The sequence below is a fragment of the Aedes aegypti genome, chromosome 3 (genome assembly GCF_002204515.2).
Source record: "Aedes aegypti strain LVP_AGWG chromosome 3, AaegL5.0 Primary Assembly, whole genome shotgun sequence".
Lineage (NCBI taxonomy): Eukaryota > Metazoa > Arthropoda > Insecta > Diptera > Culicidae > Aedes > Aedes aegypti.
In genome coordinates, this window is record NC_035109.1 from 139,362,376 (window position 1) to 139,381,868 (window position 19,493).

The following is a 19,493-nucleotide window of genomic DNA, read 5'->3' on the forward strand; positions in this document are numbered from 1 at the left end:
TTAGAAAGAGTGTTTAGGGTTGTGAGTTTATGGTGAAATTACAACTTCAGTATGGTTGGAACTAAATTAAGGAAAATATTTGCTAGAGGACTACCTAATACTCCAACAAGACTGTTTCCGAGACTAATTCTAGTTAAAAACTATCAATTGTATTTCATTTATTCATTTACCTAATTGACATCTAAACAGATAACGCCACAATCGAATCGTTGAGCACTTGATCTGCCCAAATAGCTCGATGGGTTCCACGCCTTCTTGTACTAACCGGATGTTCCATGACTAAAATTACTAACACCCTTCAGCAATGAGCCGAGGTAGACTAGGTCATCGACCACCTCGAACGTATCTCTCGGACGTCTATCGTTACAGACAAGCGACGTAAGATGATCTGGGATATTACTTTGTTGGCCACATTAGAATACCCGGGAAGAGGAGAATAGCAAAAAAATAACATAATTTCCTATTAAAATAGAATGTTTGAATAGCAAAATTTGTTCTTTGTTTGTTTGAAATAAGAGATAAAATAACAAAAATAATAACTAAGTTTGTATGGCATAAAACTAAATAATAACATATTTTGCCATTGTAATAACAAAATAATAGCAAAAATATAGGCAACCGTGAATAATAAAATATGTTATTATTTAGATATTGATAACAAAATAATAACTTAATAAGCTATTCAAAAGACAATTTACACCGTCTTCAGCCAAAGGCTGCACAGACTGAACACAATCACGAACATTAGGCAACGGACAACACAGAACACCCAGTAGCCCAGTGATGGATTTTTCGTTTGACGAAAAGTTTCCACCGACTGGAGCGGGAATCGAACCCACGCTTCGTGGCACAATACGCCTAAACGACTGACGCCGCTAACCGCAAGGCCACGAAGCCCACAAAGTAGATCAAAATAATGGTGATTTTAGTTCTTTGACTTCAATATCTTGATTTAGCATGATTGAAAAATAAAATTTTTGCTTTCCTGCTAAAAACTTTTGCTTTTTGAATCTTCAATGAATATCAAACGAATAGTAAAATGAGCTATTATGGCAAAATATGATGTTGGTTTGTTCTCATGAATTATTTAAATAAAGTTTTCAAATATCAAAATAATAACATAATTTACTGTGATGGCGATGTTTGTTATTCTTTAGATATTTAATGTTTTTTAGTATTTTTGCACAAATAATAAATTTTACCATGATAGTATATTTTGTTATTGATTAGTCATGTAATAATGACTTTCAAGTATAACACACCAATGACAAATTTTGCTATGATTGTATGTTTTGCTATTGATGAGATATTTATGTCATATATTAATAACATAATAATGGTTAAGGTGAAGAAAATCTGGAGAACCGAAAATCTGTTCAAGCTGAAAACTCAATCGATTGGTCACTAGCTGATGGTGACCAATCGATTAGGTTTTCAGCTCAAACAGATGTTTGGTTCTCCAGATCCGTGTTCTTGAAAATTTGAACTTTGGCTTCGATTTATCTTCACCTTAAAGTTAGTTTTCAAATACTCCAAAGGCTCCTAACCATTCTAAACGGTGTATTGTATTGATTTGTGAGGATGTCATTGGTTTAAGTTAAAAATTTAAGTTTTTTTAAAGATCTTATAACATTTTTTTCTAAAGTTCATTGATTATGTTTTTCGATGTCGTTTTGAAGATTGATTGATGATAGTAAATAAAATGGTCCCAAATATAGAATAGGAGTGGGTTCAAAAATATATTCCGGAAACATAAGTTATAGTCATTACATTATCTGATTGAACGCCCATCAGAAGTCCATAAATATTCCAAAATTAATTTCTGTACCACGTACCATCATTTACAACAACCACATGAAAGCACTTATTGGCCCGACGCAAACTAAATCATTTCATTTCGAGTTTCTCGGAATCATTTTCCAGTTTCAAAAAACCACAAGCCCCCACACACCAATTTCCCGCATCGATGCACATTTTGACGCACGACTCTCGTTTTGTATCGGTAGAACTTCAATCGTAGGTATGTTTTATTTCGGGCCATACGACACAAAGAATCGATATTTGACATTGCATTCACGTGGCACTATAGGGCAGAAAGCTACTTTGGTTGGTCAAAACCTCTGGCGGTCTGAGGATGCGTCCGAGAGGTTTGATGTCTTCAGCAAATTGTATTGGACTAATTAATGATTTATTTTAACGGTATTGAATTTGATCTACATAACTTAGAACTTACAATTCTAGATCATTTATATCTTTTGAAATGCTGAAGAAATTCCGAAGGACCTTCAAGACAAATCCCAGGTCGAAAATATTGCTGAATTCCTGGAAGAATATTTAATATGTACAGTCAGTGACAAAAGTTCTTAAGCAAATACTGTTTTCCAGTAAGTTCCAGTTAGTAAGCAAATGCTGTTGCGGTGTAGTTTTATGAAAAACTATCAAATAATAGAACTACTCTAGATAAGTTATAAATTATCTAGATCAAATTCAAAACCGTTAAATAAAGCTTTAATTCACCCAATACAATTTGCTGAAGAGATCAAACGTACGCATCTCCTCGAGTTTTGACCAACCAAAGTAGGTTTCAGCCCATAGTTCACCAACACCAGCCTTGCATTAGTACACCGGACGTAGCACAGCTAGTGATGCATTGTTCGACGCTAGGTCGAACGCATTTCCCAGCATCCATTGATTGAACAATCCACGTGCCGCGTAATTGATTGTGTATTCTCTCTTTTATATTTGCATGGCCTGTATGTGTGTCCAAAATGGTGTGTAACTTGAAAATACGCCAATTAAATGCTTCCCGTCATATTTCAACGGATGCTTTCCAAAACTGAAATCCTTCTCCCAGGTGGTGATGATGATAAGAGCCAATCGTCGTCCTCGTCGTCGTCCAAAGCGCAAACCCAGCAGCGTTACATTGTCGAAACCATCACGATGACGACCGTGACCGAGCGGAGAATTATTCAGAAAACCCAAACTGATTCCGAACCTCCTCCGGTTACTACCACTATCATTGCAGTGACTTCGGGCAACGAGACGGGATCAACGGCAGTGCCGCCATCTTCCGCAACCGCCGTCAACGCCAGCGACCTTCGAAGCTTGCAACAGAAACAGCTACAGCAGCAGCAAAAGCCAGGATCCGGAGATGCTACGAGTGCACAACAACAACAGCAACCAAACGCTATCAATAGTCATTATGAAATAGGAAAGCACAAACCATTAAGCACGGCACAGGCGATAAGTGGCATCCTCAAAGGTGGAAAACTGTGGAAGAACGAACACCAACAGCAGACGCAACACCAACTACAGCAACAACACCAACAGCCAAAGTCACTACAGCAACAGCAGCAGCAGTCAGCACAGCAGACCCAACAGCAACTGCAGCAACAACAGCACAATCAGCAATCCAACCAGGTTAGTGTGTTAGAAAATAAGAGGTTAATGGGGGGTTATGGCGGTGATTAATTCTATCAGCCCGTGAATCCGTTTCAATGCTGGAGGGTGATGATAGATGAGCACATGGGGTGCTCAATGGTCTGAAAGGATGAACTCTTGACTTTAATGCAATGAACTGTGAAAAATTAAGCTTATTTCAAGTGCGATTCAGAGCAAACAGCTTCCTTTTGAAATACATGAGGACTGTGACGAAACAAATTTGTAAAATACGAAGGCTGTTCAGTTTATTGCTGCATTTTGAAGAAGTCTCTTTTGGAACAGGTTACAACACTTCATATATTTTTTTAATTTCTTTATCAGTATCATTCCAAACATTACATTCATTTCTTATATCTAGGTGTTCTGTGTAATTAGACAACACTATCATCCTAATTTGGTAAAACAAATTTAAGATTGTATTAACATTTTGTTAACAACATATTACATTTCGTTTGCCGTAGCAATTCAGAGTTTTTACAGGTGAGTTGATTTCACCTGCTTATAAGAGAAAAAAAAATACGTTTTCAATTTACTTAACCTTAATATATAACGCAATTATCGTGGCAATAGAAGATTGTAATGATTTTTGCCTGAAATTATTAATTTTTTTTTTTTTGCAATATCACATCGTTATAGGCTGTTTTTCATCACACCAATCTGTCATGTAACGGCCTACTTTCCTGCAATGAAGTGCTGCAATGATTCATTACGCAACGTTTTCCCATTACGCAACTGTTTTGAGTTGCGATATGAATCATTACACAACATTACATTTTTCAGAAGTTGTAATATAATGGTGAATGCATTCCTATATAATCTCTAATACCCTCAAGTGGTTTTCTACGAAATTTCAAAAATATGTTGTACGTAACTCGTTGTAAAATTTGATTTTTACAGCACTCGTAGTAATTATCCTAGTCGGCAAGCCTCGTAGGATAAATTTACGACTCGTGCTGTAAAAATCATCATTCTGCAACTTGCTCCGTAAACTAGGGAAAGTGTACCAGTTATGGTCAACTTCTTCTTTCTGGCGTTACGTCCTCATTGGGACAGAGCCTGCTTTTCAGCTAAGTGTTCTTATGAGCACTTCCACAGTTATTAACTGAGAGATTACTATGCCAATTACCATTTTTACGTATATCGTGTGACAGCTACGAAGATACTCTATGCCCAGGGAAGTCGAGAAATTTTCCAACCCGAAAAGATCCTCGAACAGTCTGATTCGAACCCACGACCCTCAGCTTGGTCTTGCTGAATAGCTGCGTGTTTAACGCTACGGCTATCTGGGCCCCTGCTATGGTCATAGTGGTTCCCTATTTGGCCATATGTGCACTCTTAATTTCAAATACCATAGCGTCTGATTCAGCAAATGACGATCATAGTGCCATCGTTTTCGTGTGCATTAACATGTAAAATTGCATTTTTTGTTCAATACATCTTCAAGGACACATTTTTGTGTCGTTTTATCATTTACATCATGTGTCATTCAGTCATACTATGAATTACGTCCACAGTAATTTCCATTATTTTTAAGAGTGTGACATAAATTTACGTCATACCGCTCGCTTCTTTTATATGCATCCAAAAGACGTAAAATCACATCATTTTTTCGGAGTGTGTGAAATTTTCATAACTTTCACATTTTAAATCTTTTTGATTGTTTTAAAGTCAAGATCTATCTTAAGGTGAATATGAATCGAAGCCAAACCTCAAACTTTCAAGAGCATAAATCTGGAGAACCAATCATCCGTTGTAACCCGACAGCCTTGCGAGTATCCCGGGAACAAGTAAAAATGACTTACGTTCCACTCCCAAGGGAGACCACTTACCGAGATTGAAAGGTTGCCCGACCGAACTGAGACCCTACAGGGGAGGGTTCTGGTTTTTCCAAAACGAATGGGCGGGAAACAAGCTGGCTGATCAGGGAAACGAGTGGCTCACGACCAAAGTCGTGCGAATAAAGAAATTAAAGTGCGTAAAGCTGATTTTCGCGATGGTTATCATCACCAGAAAACAAGACTCAAACAGCTCGAACGAATCTCCGTTCGATTAACCTTCCTTGTGCATTGGGGTCATTTTTGGCCAATCGGCACGGTAAATAAGCTGTAACTTTGTAGAGAAAAGAGATATAAATCTAAAATTTTCTGACTTTTCCTAACTTTTGAAAACGAACATTTTCGTGCTAAAAGAAGCTTTCAGCGACCTCTAGGAGCGGCGCTACAAAAAAAGTGACACATTATGCATTAAGGGTCAAAAATGACCCATGGCTTTAAAACGCTCTCAAAAATTCATTTTTTAACCGATTTTGGTTCTTTTAGCTTTATATGAAAGATATGGAACTAAAGAATGGAACCCTGTAAATTGTTTGTCAGTATGGCCATTCTGGGCACAAGGGCACAAGGGAACCTGGAACCTGTTTCAGAAAGAACTGGCGTATATCATTTTCAGCAGTTCATACACATGTATATAACGACGGTTTAAATTTCATGGTTCTTCATTCCGATTTACAAGAGCACCAAGAGGACCAACATTTAGATTTGGCCGGTATTTCGGAGTGTTCCGGAACCGGTTCCGCTAGGGTGTGATGTGGACATTTTCAGACCTTCATATAGTACCATCATGCGACGGCTCAAAATACATGATTTTTCATCCAGATGTAAATGAACATTATGCCATATATCTGGCGTTACGCACCTAGTGGAACAGAGCCTGTTTCTCAGCATTTATAAACGGAGAGGTTTGCCATCTTACTATTTTGCCTATGTATATCGCTTGGCAAGCACGATGATATTGTATGCCTGAGAAGTCGAAAAAATTTCCAACCCGGAAAGATCCTCGACCGGTGGGATTCGAAACCTTGCCCCTTAGTTTGGTCTAGCTGAGATGCTGCGTGTTTACCGCTGGGCTTCCCAAACTTAAAAATATTATATTAGAATATCATTTCCGTTACAGCCAAATTAGAAAAAAAATGATTATACAGTCAACTCAGCATAACTGGATTTTGAACGGACCAGAGAACAAGGGAGGTATACAGTAAAAGCTAGAGTAACCTGACCTGACAGAGTTGAAACATATTTTGCTACTCCGTTATCGCGATTTTTCTATAAAAGTATGTTATAATTTTTAATGATTAGTAGTTAAAATAATAAAAATTATAACACAATTTACTGAGTAGTGTGTGGTCTTCCGATTCCATGGCATGCTCCTCCAGAGCGAGCGACGGAATCAAGACCAATTGTTTTCGGCCCGCGTGGCGCGAGTGCGAAAAAAGATTCGCGTTTCTCAGTAAGTATGTATGCTTCAAATAAAGCTGAAAATTGTGGCTGCTCAATCAGGGATGAAGGATCCATTGGTGAGCTCGTTTCATGCTTTTTTTTAAATCTATAAAATGTGTATGACCGCACATTTAATCGTTACAACGGTGGAACATAAATATGATTATTCAACAAACTATGGATGGTTCGTCACTGTAAGTGTAGGTATAAACTCTAATTCATTTTTTTATATAAAATCCCTTGCCTTTTACCTTTAATTTTATAAAAAAAAGCTTTGAATGGTTCGGTCTGTTTGTCTGTGCTAGAAGTATAGACTTGCAAAACGTTAATTTTATTCAAAACACTTTGAATGGTTCGCCACTGTAAGTGTCGGCATAAGAATATTATGTGATGGTCCAGCCAATCGATTTATTTTTTTCAATTTGAGTAAAATATTGTTACACATGCTTTCGTCCTGACAACTGTAGGAATGTTGCTTTTAGCTATTTGTTCAACAAACTTTGAATGGTTCGTCACTTCAAGTAACGACATCATTTACTCCTATTTGGAAATTTTTCATGACAATTGAATATGTTATATCCCTAAGCATGTTAACAAATAATCGTTTATTATGGTCTAATTGCTTATCAAAGTGAATCCTGTGACCCAACTATCCTCCCCATTAACAACCATCCCTCCCAGTAACCTTTGTGGAGATGCAGAGGCAAACACGGTCTCCAAATAGCAAAGTTTACACACTAACATTCCTTCCCTCAATCCCACCTGACTGCAAGGACGTGGCCGGCGCCGTTATTGACCATGTATAAATAGAGGCACTAAATTATGCACACTGAAGAAGATTATGGCCAATCCCAGCCGAACTTCTAGTTGATTCTTTGTGCATCTTAACTGACTGGTCAATCACGGAATAGCAACCATTGATATGTGTATTCAGTCTAAGCTAAGCTAAGCTAAGCTAAATATTATAACTCAATTTACTCTAAACTAAACTAAACTGAAACAAAATATGTTATAATTCAAACAAAAGTGTAACTCATTATGTTTCGAATCACCCAGATATAACTCATTTTGTTATTTTCCATTACTTATTTGTACAATACTTATTTGTTATAAGCAATTGCTTTCACAAATTTAATGAAAAATGTGTTATAATTATGTTCTAACTAGTAACAAATTTGAAGCAGCTTAATATGGTTTTGTTTCAATTATGTTTAAATTTCTTTCATGAATTCAAAGTACTTCTAGCAAAAATGAAACAAAATTTGATATTTGTAATAAATCTTGATATAATCGAGCTACAATATTGTTGTAATCCACTGGTCGATAGTAGATAAAATAACAAAAAATTCAATACATTTTCCTCTATACTAAACAAAATTGAAACTAAACAATCTGTATTTTCTCCGACAGCCAAGCAGCTCTTCATGCTCTGAAAGCTTACACTTTTAGCTCTAAAAACCCTAGCCATCCGCAATCGAGTTAAACTATATTGGATCCCCGGGCATATGGGTCTAGAGGGTAATGAAATTGCCGATGAGCTAGCCAGGAATGGATCGGCCAATACATTCATTGGTCCTGAGCCATTCTTTGGCATATCAAACTGCTCACTAAATATTGAACTGAACAGCTGGTTGTCCAGGCAAATTATATCCAATTGGAAAACAGTTTCCAATGCGAATCAATCTAAAAGATTCGTCACAATTAATTCGAAACAAACACAAAAACTCATTGGTCTCAACAAAAGGGACCTCAGCACCTACACCGGTCTTATAACTGGACACTGCCCCAGCAGATACCATTTACAAAAGATCGGAGCCATCCAAAACCCAAATTGCCGTTTCTGTAGTGAAACGTGCGAAACCTCACAACACCTTCTCTGCTCCTGCAGTGCACATATACAACGAAGATCCAAAATATTTGGCAAGCCCTTTTTGGAGCCGGCCGATATTTGGAACGCATCTCCCAGGGAAGTGGTCGGCTTTATCAGGCTGATCGTACCAGATTGGGGGTTCACAATGCTGCAACTTAGGACTTCTGCCCATCAATGGCAGATGGCTAAAAGTTCAGTCACCGCGCAAAGTATTCCGTCGGCGTTCCCGCCACTGAGGGTCTTTGTAAAAGCAAAAGGGTATATCACAATAGTTCTAAAAAAAATGGACGCAGTGATCTCACACCCGACAGAAGGAGAGAAACAAAATATAATATAATCCAAACAAAAATTTAACTTATAATGTTTCAAATCAAACAAAAATATAACTCAGTTAGTCATTATTCATAACTTAATTACAACAAAATTTGTTATGTTTTTTACATGAATAAAAGCGCACATGTTTAAGTAACTTCCCTCCGATTTTTTATCACGATTTGTTTTATAATTATGTTATAAATTTAAACAAATTTGAAATAGCCTTTGTTATTGTAACTTATTTCAGTGTTGCATTTGAACGCGTTCAGTTTGCGTTCCAGTTCAAATATTTGAACGAGGGATCAAGTAGGCTTGAACATTGATCAGTTCAAAATATTGAACCCATGGGAGCTGAAAAATGAACGCGGAAAGAAAATTGTTCCCAATACTCATTCACAACACATTTACACGCCAAAGTCATACAAAAGATGCTAGGAAACATCGATGGTACCATCAATTTGGAATGATATGAATTCAACATAGTTTTTCGTGTTTTAGGCTGCAGTGTCCATTTATAAGTGAACGGAGCGTTCTTGAGCATTGACAAAATTTTGCACGAGAATTCAATGTTGACTGCGTTCTCGTTAAAAAAAGGAACGCGTTCAGTTCAAAATGCATCACTGACTTATTTTGTTTTAATTATGTAAGGACATTGTTACAACTCAACGTGCATGGACAAAAATGAAATAAAATTTGATATTTGTAACAAATCTTGATATAATTGTGATACAATTTTGTTGTAATCCACTGATTGCATTCTGTGCACGTGCTGCAGCCTTATGTGCAGGAGCCATAAGATCCAAGATAATCTCTACTGTAATCCTTACATCGATTTTTCCATGGGTTCCACAAGCGGTTACCCTGAGATTTCTTCAAGAAACAAATTTTGTTCGCTACCAGACCGTTTCCGATAGAACTCCAGAAATACCAGCAATTCCATCAGGAATATTGCCAGAAATTCCTCCAGTGATTCCTTCATAGATTCCTCAAGTAAAATTTTAACTAGAATTTCTCCAGGAATTTCTCGAACGATTCCTCAGGGAACTTTTTCAGATATTACTTCTGGGCCACTCAGGCTTCTTAGTCACCCGTCTAGAATCACATAACAAAATTATGACATATTGTAACAAAATCTGTTAAATTAACAGAAGTTCATATAACTTTGTCAAGATAGCTGTGTTCTCAACTTGTCACATTTTTTTTTGTATCAGATTAATTACATGACATTTGTTATATTTCTTACATTGCATGTGTAAGTTGGTTGTAAATAACATCTAAAGTTATGAACAATAACAAAATTTGCAATCATGTTGTTTTGTTGTGACAGGTCGGTAACACGTTTTGTAATCATATTGGTATAATTTCAATAGGATTTGTTATATTCTATATTTATTTTGCGTTAAATTTGTTATTCCAACTACTAACGGTATATGTTTTATAACAACTGGTCTTATAATAAAATCATATAAGAGCAAAACTGTAATAATCTTGTTTCTTCTATCTGGTCGGGGACTCTTCTTAGCATTCCTCCAGGAATATTTCTACATGGATTTATGCATTGATGACTTTAAGGCTTCCTCCAAGTTACAAAACAACGATTTCTTGAAGCATTACTCCAGATATTTCTCCATTTGTTTCTCCAGAATATTCTCGGCTAGTCTTCTCGAGATTCTTCTACGAATTATTTCTGAGACTTCCTCCGGGATCGCTCCCGAAATTCTCCTGGAGAAATTCATCTAGGGATTCTACAATAAATAACTTCTTGAATTCCTTTAGGGATTCCTCAAAAGTTTACTTTAGGAATTCCATCAGGCATGCATCCAGGAAATCGCTACATGAATTCTTCTAAGGATTTTTTCAGATGATCTTCCAGGAATTCTCCTTCAAATTTCTTTAGAGACTCGTTCTGGGCCTCCAAAAGCTCCTCCGGGCAATTCTTCGAGAACCCTCTATAAATTCCTACATAGATTTACCCATGAATTCCTCCAGAGATTTCATAAAAAAAATACTAATTCATCCTGAATTTCATCTGCGATTTTTTTAAAGATTCCTCTAGGAACTCCTTTTCTCAAGAAGATGTTCGAATGAAAATAGATGAGGTCCTTAAAAGATTCCTAGAGCAATCCCTGAAGAAACCTTTAAAAAACACCTTCACGTAAATGCTTCCAGTGGACGTTTTGTCCTTTGAAAGAGACCACGGGCTAGCATGCAACGCCCAATTTCACAATTGAAACACGTTCCTGACGAAAAGTTTTCCTAACTGAAGCGAGAATCGAACCCACACTCCTTGGTAATCCCTTGAAGAATCCCTGGTTGAATTCCTGGAAAAATGTCTGAAGTAATTCTTGCATTCGAGGGATTCTTAGAAGAATTCTTTAGAGGAATTCATGAAAAAATCCCTGGAACATAAAATATGCTTTTTGGCTCCGCTGTTTATTATTTTACCGGCTTTATTTATAATAAAGACTGCGTAGACGAAAAGCATATTTCATTAAAATGTGCAGTTGATTGTCTACCAGCCCATCCTTGGACAATTTCTAGAGGAAATCATTAGGATTTTTTAAAGCAATCCTTTGTGATATTCCTGATGAAAAAGCTAGAGAAATCCCTGCAGGAATCGCTGTAGAGGTTTTACTAGAGTGTAGAGGAATTTCAAGAAGAACTCTTAGAGGAATCCCTGTTGGTGGTTCAGAACGAGTCCCAGTCAGTCTGGAGAAATTATTAAAATAATTCATGTCGAGATTTTCCTTGTGGTAACTCTGGGAGAATTCCTCCAAGAAATTCTTGAGGAATTTGTAAGTTGAGAAACACCTGTAAACATTCCTGGTAGAATCCCTGGAGTAATTTCGGGAGGAATCCAAGAAGCAATTTTCGGAATAATTCCTGGAAGCATCTTGAGAGGACTACTTGGAGATATCTTTGTATGTTTCCGTGGAGGAATCATCAGAGAAAATTCTGAAGAAATCACTAGATAAACATCTTGAGTAACCATTGAAACAAAATGTCCTAGTGTGACTCTTAGAGTAATTCCTGGGGGAAACCTTGAAGATGTGAACATAAACATACTCTAACAATCCCCTCATAAAAAAGTGTTGCCTTGAAGATTCTCTGCAAGAATCCTTGATTTTCTAGAGGAATCTCTGAAAGAATACCAGAAAAAATTGCTTAAAAAATATCTGGATAAATTCCACAGCTTTCCTGAAAAAAAAAATCCTGGAACAGATCTTGGAGGATTTCTGAGAGAAACTCCTGGAAGAATCCCAGTTAAAAAATTACTTTAGTAATCACTAGAGACATTCTTGCAGAAACTTCTTGCGAAATCTCTAAAAGAATCCCTGTAAATGTCTTGGCCGTCTTGGTAGTGTAATTCGAACAACACGCCACGCCGTTCCCATAGAGGACGTTAGCCAAAAAGAAGGACGTTTCAAGTAATACTGTTCTATATGGTATGCCCTCTTCAACATCAAATCCAATTTCTCTCGCCGTTCCCTTACGGTACCTATCCATCTAGTATTCATTGCTTTCTTCTCCATGCTCCCTCTTACTTCAAGTAAAATAGACCGATATGCCGGTAACCAAATTGAATGCCTGTAAATATTGTTTGCAGGATTCCTAGGACGAATTGCTTATCGAATCCCTGGAGAAACTCCCGGAGGAATTGCTAAGATATTCAGCCTATCAAGAGCCCTATCAAAACTGGTCTAAAATGTATCATGGAAAACAATATTTCTTTCTGGAGCAATCTCTGGCAAAAGCCCTAGTGAAGAAATTGCTGTAAGAATTACGGTAGAGATTATTCGTGAAGGAATTTTCGAAATAATTCCTGGAGAATTCTCTGGAAGAACCTCTGGAGATATTTAGAGAGTGATTCTTGAAGGAATATCTGAAGGTTTTCCTAAAAGGATGTCTGGTGCCCTATTTGAGCAGGTCTCAAAATTGCGATTGATGTCAAAAGTTATAATAGTTATAAGTTAGAATTATTTCGAATGATTTCGATACCTTATATTACATTTTTTTACTAATTTGGTAATAACGAAAATATAATTCAAGTATGATAACTTTATGTTTAAGAGACCCATATAGCCTCAGCGGTAAACGTGCAGCTTTTCAGTAAGATAAAACTAATGGGCATGGGTTCGATTTCCACCGGTCGAGGATCTTTCCGGGTTTGAATTTTTTCGATTTCCCAGATATACAATATCATCATGCCTTGGCATATATACATAGGCAAAAATAGTCAGATAGCAAACCTCTCCGTTTATAAATGCTGAGAAACAGGCTCTGTTCCACTAGGTGCGTAACGCCAGATATATGGCATAATGTTCATTTACATCTGGATGAAAAATCATGTATTTTGAGCCGTCGCATGATGGTACTATATGAAGGTCTGAAAATGTCCACATCACACCCTAGCGGAACCGGTTCCGGAACACTCCGAAATACCGGCCAAATCTAAATGTTGGTCCTCTTGGTGCTCTTGTAAATCGGAATGAAGAACCATGAAATTTAAACCGTCGTTATATACATGTGTATGAACTGCTGAAAATGATATACGCCAGTTCTTTCTGAAACAGGTTCCAGGTTCCCTTGTGCCCTTGTGCCCAGAATGGCCATACTGACAAACAATTTACAGGGTTCCATTCTTTAGTTCCATATCTTTCATATAAAGCTAAAATAACCAAAATCGGTTCAAAAATGGATTTTTGAGAGCGTTTTAAAGTCATGGGTCATTTTTGACCCTTAATGCATAATGTGTAACTTTTTCTTAATGCATTAGGAAGGTTAAAGAGCTGTCTCTTGGTTGAATTCGGAGTCAACCTCTCCAGTAAAACATCCAAAAAAATGACCAAAAACAAAAACTACCCGATACGTGAAAATCCCTCTACATTTACCTTTCTAGACTTCTCCCAAGAAAAGCTGTTCAAAACTCTTTTGGACTGTAGTGTACTCATTTATTGAAAAACTTCACTCCAAACTTCCTCACTTTCATTTCATGCTATATTCAATTCATTCCCTAACTTCTACTTTATCGACATTACATACTTCTATTCATATTTACAATCTTAAACTCTAGGCCTATTCTACTACTGCATTCCCTCTTTACTCTAGCTACTCTCTTTCTCTCTTCTCGTGTGCGGTAAATTCATTCGTGTGCGGTGCGACGGGTGGTGTTCATTCGGGGGTTAAATTTATGTTACCGACTACCGACGCATTAACGGGACGAACTGTAAGGCCGAAATGAACGGTGTGGCCACGCTAGCGGTTCAACTCAGGCTAGGAGCGAAATTCACCATGCGCATTATAGATTATTATTATTATAGAGACTTTCAGCCCTGGGCTGGTTCGTCTAACAATGTGATTTTTGAAATTTAAATTCTTATCTAGCATGAGCCCTAGATACTCAACTTCATCTGACCAACTTATTGGAACCCCTCTCATCGTGACAACATGTCTACTTGAAGGTTTCAAATAAAAAGCTTTTGATTTATGTGGGAATAATATTAGTTGAGTTTTGGAAGCATCAGGAGAAATCTTCCTTTTTTGCAAGTATGAAGAAAAAATATCCAAACACGCAGACATCGTCCTTTGGCAGACAGGCCTGTATCACCCCTAAACAAGGATTTTAGACATCCCTGAGGTAATTCAGGTATCTCAGATGTGAAAATTTGTTTAATATTGGTCCCAAAATGCTGCCTTGGGGAACACCAGCTTTTACAGGAAGTCTTTCAGATCTGGAGTTCTGATAATTAACCTGAAGTGTACGATTTGACAGATAACTTTGAATTATTCTACCAATGTATGTTAGAAAATTAAAGTTTTTTTTAATTTTACGATCAAATCTTCATGCCAAACACTGTCGAATTGGAAAAAAAAATACTAGCGTCTTCTAGAGGATACATTCTCAATAAGATCACCTCCAGATAGCCTTCAATCTGAACATCTTTGCCGAAGACACCAGTCTTCTAGCTGATAAGGATCTTGAGTTACAGATTATTGAATAATATCTCCCTTGATCTGTTGAATAACTTTGTCGAAGACTGAAGACACCAACACTCTGGAGTCTAGCTCATTTTGATGTTGAGATATTCGTTTGAGACCAACGTTGCACCCCTCGTGTCCATGCTTTTTCCGCTACATAGAAAAGGAGGGGGGCAAGGGGGATGACTCACCCAAGGATTGTAAGACCAACTAACCTCATTTACTTCAAAAACTCTTTTAAAAAATTGATTTACTGGGCTCCGAATTGTGGCCATGTGAAAATTAAAGGTTCGTCCTGAGATTGTGAGAGTGAAAAGAGATTGAGCATTCTTTTGTGATTAAACAAATTTTTGTTGGTTCACTGTCACTTAACTAGTTCCCGGCGGTGGACTTTGTCTACTCCGAAAATTGTCCGGGCAGATGCCGAAGTAGGCCCTGTAATTCCGTTGGAGGGAAACTTCTAGTTCCCAGAAGCCTCGACGAACATTTGTCATTGTTTCGCGACCTACTCAACCTTACTCAATAAGTTCCCGGTGGTGAATCTTGCCTTTTCCCTCTCGATGTTAGTCGTATAGGAGTCGAGGTCAGCCTTGCAAATACGGGTGGCGAAGGACTTGCGGTTTTCAGGTGCCTCGACGATTTTTTACCGAAACTACGTTACGCCTGCTTGACTCGGTCTATTCACCGGAAGAGGATCTAGCCTACTCCAATCGTAACCTGGTGGTCTCTGGTCTTCACGCCAACTCCTTTGCAGCGACGACATAATCTGTGTTATCCCTCTGTTCACCTCACTCCACGTGCTTTCATGCTGACACATGTTCTTCACCATGTTGTCCGGATTTACGACGATTGCTGTTTCTGACATAATATCACTTCGTATATCCTTGAATCATAGGCAGTCAAACATTACATGCTCTGATATTTCCTTTCCTAACAAAGTGAAGACTCTGCGTGCCCTACTCTGTGCAGATATTTTCGCAACTATCCTCAGTACACGGATGAATTACGTCAGTTAGAAGTTAACTTCTCCGTGTTTCCGTTCGACCAAACCGACACTTTAGGAATGAGCCACTGGGATCTCCTTCTTTTCTCCGAGTCAAAGGCTGTATGTATCTTCCGACGATAACCATGTACTGTTCGATCGCTTCAAAATTGCTGACTAGCACTACTTCCATATAATGACGAACTACTGTTTCTATGAAGTCGATCGATTCTGCCATCATTATTTCCACGTCTTCCGCAGTTTTGCTAGTTATCGTAAGAGTGACATCATCCGCAAACGATGTCGACTCCATTCGGCATTTCTATGTTAGCACTCCGTATATCATATTCTGCAGTGTTGACCGAGTATAGATCCATGTGGAACTTTCGCCGTGACTCCGCTTGACATCAGTCCCAGTTTAGCGCCGCAAACCAGCACTCAGTTTTGAATGTAGCTTTGCAGAACTTCACACAGATAGAAGGGGACATGTTTTCGGTGTAGGGCTGCAGCGATAGCCTCCCAGTTAAACGCGTTCTCAACGTCTATGGTTAGCACTGCGCACGATCGATTGCTTCTTCTCTTCTGCTTTGTTGTTTTCTACTCGCACGTGATGACCGTCCCTATTCGCGTCCAACGTTCAGGTCTTGTAGGAATCCGAACTGTCTTTTTAACAATCCGTTTAAGCCTTCCATGTAAATCATCGTCGGCATTTTCTCCGTCTTCGTCAATGCTCAATTGTCAACATTTGATGTGCCCATCAAAATAGCCCTGGCCAGCCGGTCACCTGTCAATCTTCGATGTTGACTTTCCATCTAGCTCTCTAAACACGTCTCGGTATCTCTATCGATGACTGCACGGAGGATGCTAGGTCTGTCGTTCCACCAGAACGCCGTACGCCGCTGAATTCTTTTTTTTTTTTAATTTCTTTATTAGTATCATTCCAAATATTACATTCATTATTTCTTATATCTAGGTGTTCTGTGTTATTAGTCAACACTATCATCCTAATTTGGTAAAACAAATCTAAGATTTTATTAACATTTTGTTAACAACATATTACATTTCATTTGCCGTAGCAGTTCAGATTTTTTACAGGTGAGTTGATTTCACCTGCTTATAAGAGAAAAAAAAAGACGTGTTCAATATACTTAACCTAACTTAACCTAAACATATAACGCATTAATCGTGGCAATAGAAGATTGTAACGATTTTTGCCTGAAATTATTGATTATTTTATTTGACATTTGTTCCAATGTTTCAACATTGGATATTCTATGTAACTCATTGGTACTATACCAGGGAGGAAGCCTAAGAATCATTTTAAAATTTTATTTTGAATTCTCTGCAGAGCTTTCTTCCAGCTAGTCCATATTGGTACAGCATACAACATGACTGGCCTGAAAATTTGTTTGAATATCAAAAGCTTGTTCTTAAGACAAAGTTTTGATTTTCTATTAATAAGTGGATAGAGACATTTTACATATTTGTTACATATGGCTTGAATGCCCTCAATGTGATTTTTGAAAGTTAAATTCTTATCAAGCATGAGCCCTAGATACTTAACTTCATCTGACCAATTTATTGGAACCCCTCTCAGCGTGATAACATGTCTACTTGAAGGTTTCAAATAAAGAGCTTTTGGTTTATGTGGGAATATTATTAGTTGAGTTTTGGAAACATTAGGAGAAATCTTCCATTATTGCAAGTATGAAGAAAAAATATCCAAACTTCTTTGCAATCGAATACAGATGACACGCAGGCTTCGTCCTTTGGCGGAGAGGCCTGTGTCATCCGCAAACAAAGATTTTTGACATCCCTGAGGTAACTCAGGTAAGTCAGATGTGAAAATAGTGTATAATATTGGTCCCAAAATGCTGCCTTGGGGAACACCAGCTCTTACAGGAAGTCTTTCAGATCTCGAGTTCTGATAATTAACCTGAAGTGTACGATTTGACAGATAACTTTGAATTATTCTAGCAATGTATGTTGGAAAATTAAAGTTTTTTAATTTTACAATCAAACCTTCATGCCAAACACTCTCGAATGCTTTTTCTATGTCTAGAAGAGACACCGCTGAATTCTAGACTCCAGTTTTCTCGGCGTCAAACGCACAGGCTAACGCTTCCGTTAGCTTGCCTGCATATATTTGTTTAGCGTCACTTACTGCTCGGAGGCTTTGATGAAAAGATCCTTTACATCAGATCCGTTCAGAGCGGACGTGTTTTTTTTCGATTCGCTCGTTTTTGAAAGTTCGATTTTTGTTCTCTCGTGTGTGAAGTGAACTTTATCGCGATTTCGCGTTTCCGCCACTGCTCCCCGGCGCTAACCTACCTGCTTGGTGTAGCAGCGAGAAATCCTCCTTGCAGCAAGCAGCAGCAGACCAACCGCGACCCATAGCATTTGCAATGGGTCGCAACCGCAAGCAGAAGGCGGATTCCGCCTCGATCCCCACCCCGCTGGCCGACAACGGGCAAACAAGCGCGCCGAAACGCGCACGAAATTAAGATGCCGACCCGGCGGCGTACAACAGGTTGCTGGCAAACAACCAATTTGCCTCCCTGCCAGTGGACCAAGTCCCCCAGAGGGCCAAGGTTGCCCCCTGTTTACGGTGACGATGGACATCTCGGCACTGCGGTCCGAACTAGCGGCCCACAATATCAAGCCGCTGTTCAAGCTGTCCCACACCGGAAGGTTATGTGCGACTCTCGTAATGACTATGAGAAGGCCGGCAAGCTACTAAAAGCAAAGAGGCTGCAATTTTACATCCACGATGCCTCCGGTAGCAAGCTGGTGCTCATTCGAGACCTTCCGGAATACACCCTGGAGGCAATCATCGAGGAGATGGTGATGGCCGGACTGAAGCCAAAGAACTTGTTTCCCATCCGGTGAGTGCAAGGAGGAAGGCATCGGGATAGCCTCTTCCTGGCCCACCTGGAAAAGGGATCCATCACCATGGCGGTCCCGGCGAAGGTGAGAGTGCTCTTCAACATCATGGTTGAATGGGAGCGCTACTGCCCGAAGAAGAGAGACGTGACGCAGTGCAGCAACTGCTTCGCGATCGGTCACGGGGCGAGGCACTGTCACATGAAGTCCCGCTGAGGCAAATATGCCTGTGTGCACGCCACGACGACATGTCAGCCGATGGGGGAATCCTGGACCTAGTGCTCCTGGCACTCCTCCTTCCGACGACGGCTCCATGTACACACCGGAGCAAACGTTGGAATATACCAAGAACTTGTTCCAACGGCTGAGCGCCTACCGTTCCAAGTTTGAACAGATCGACGCCGCCAACTCGGTGGTATTTGCTTGCTTCTTCACATGTGGCCCGTGAGGCCACCACCAGGATCGCAAACTGGAACGCTTGTTCCTCCGGAACAAAGCCATCGAGTTCGTCGACTTTCGTGAAGAGAAAAGCATCGACATCGCCATCATCACGGAGACGAACCTCAAGCCTGAGCTGAGTGTCTCCATTTCCAACCATCGATTTGTGCGGCTAGATCGATTCGGACCGGCTCTGAAGGAGGGAGAGTCGTCATCGCTTTGCGCCACAACATGAACTAGCGCCTGCTGCCGAGCCTGCAGCTCAAACTCATTGAGGCCGTAGGAGTAGAAGTGCAAGCTTCTGACGGCC

The 19,493-nt window shown here is 39.1% G+C and overlaps 1 protein-coding gene across 4 annotated transcripts in view; it reads left to right on the top strand.

Moving 5' to 3' along the window:
• The window catches only part of LOC5567265, a 437,455-nt gene that overhangs the window by 400,669 nt on the left and 17,293 nt on the right, over nt 1-19,493 (top strand). For 3 of the 4 annotated variants that reach the window (XM_021849478.1, XM_021849479.1, XM_021849480.1), the window contains exon 7: nt 2,855-3,420. In XM_021849478.1, coding sequence (XP_021705170.1) covers nt 2,855-3,420 — 566 coding nt within the window. The remainder of the gene's footprint in view (nt 1-2,854; nt 3,421-19,493) is intronic. The other variant, XM_021849481.1, reaches the window with a different exon arrangement.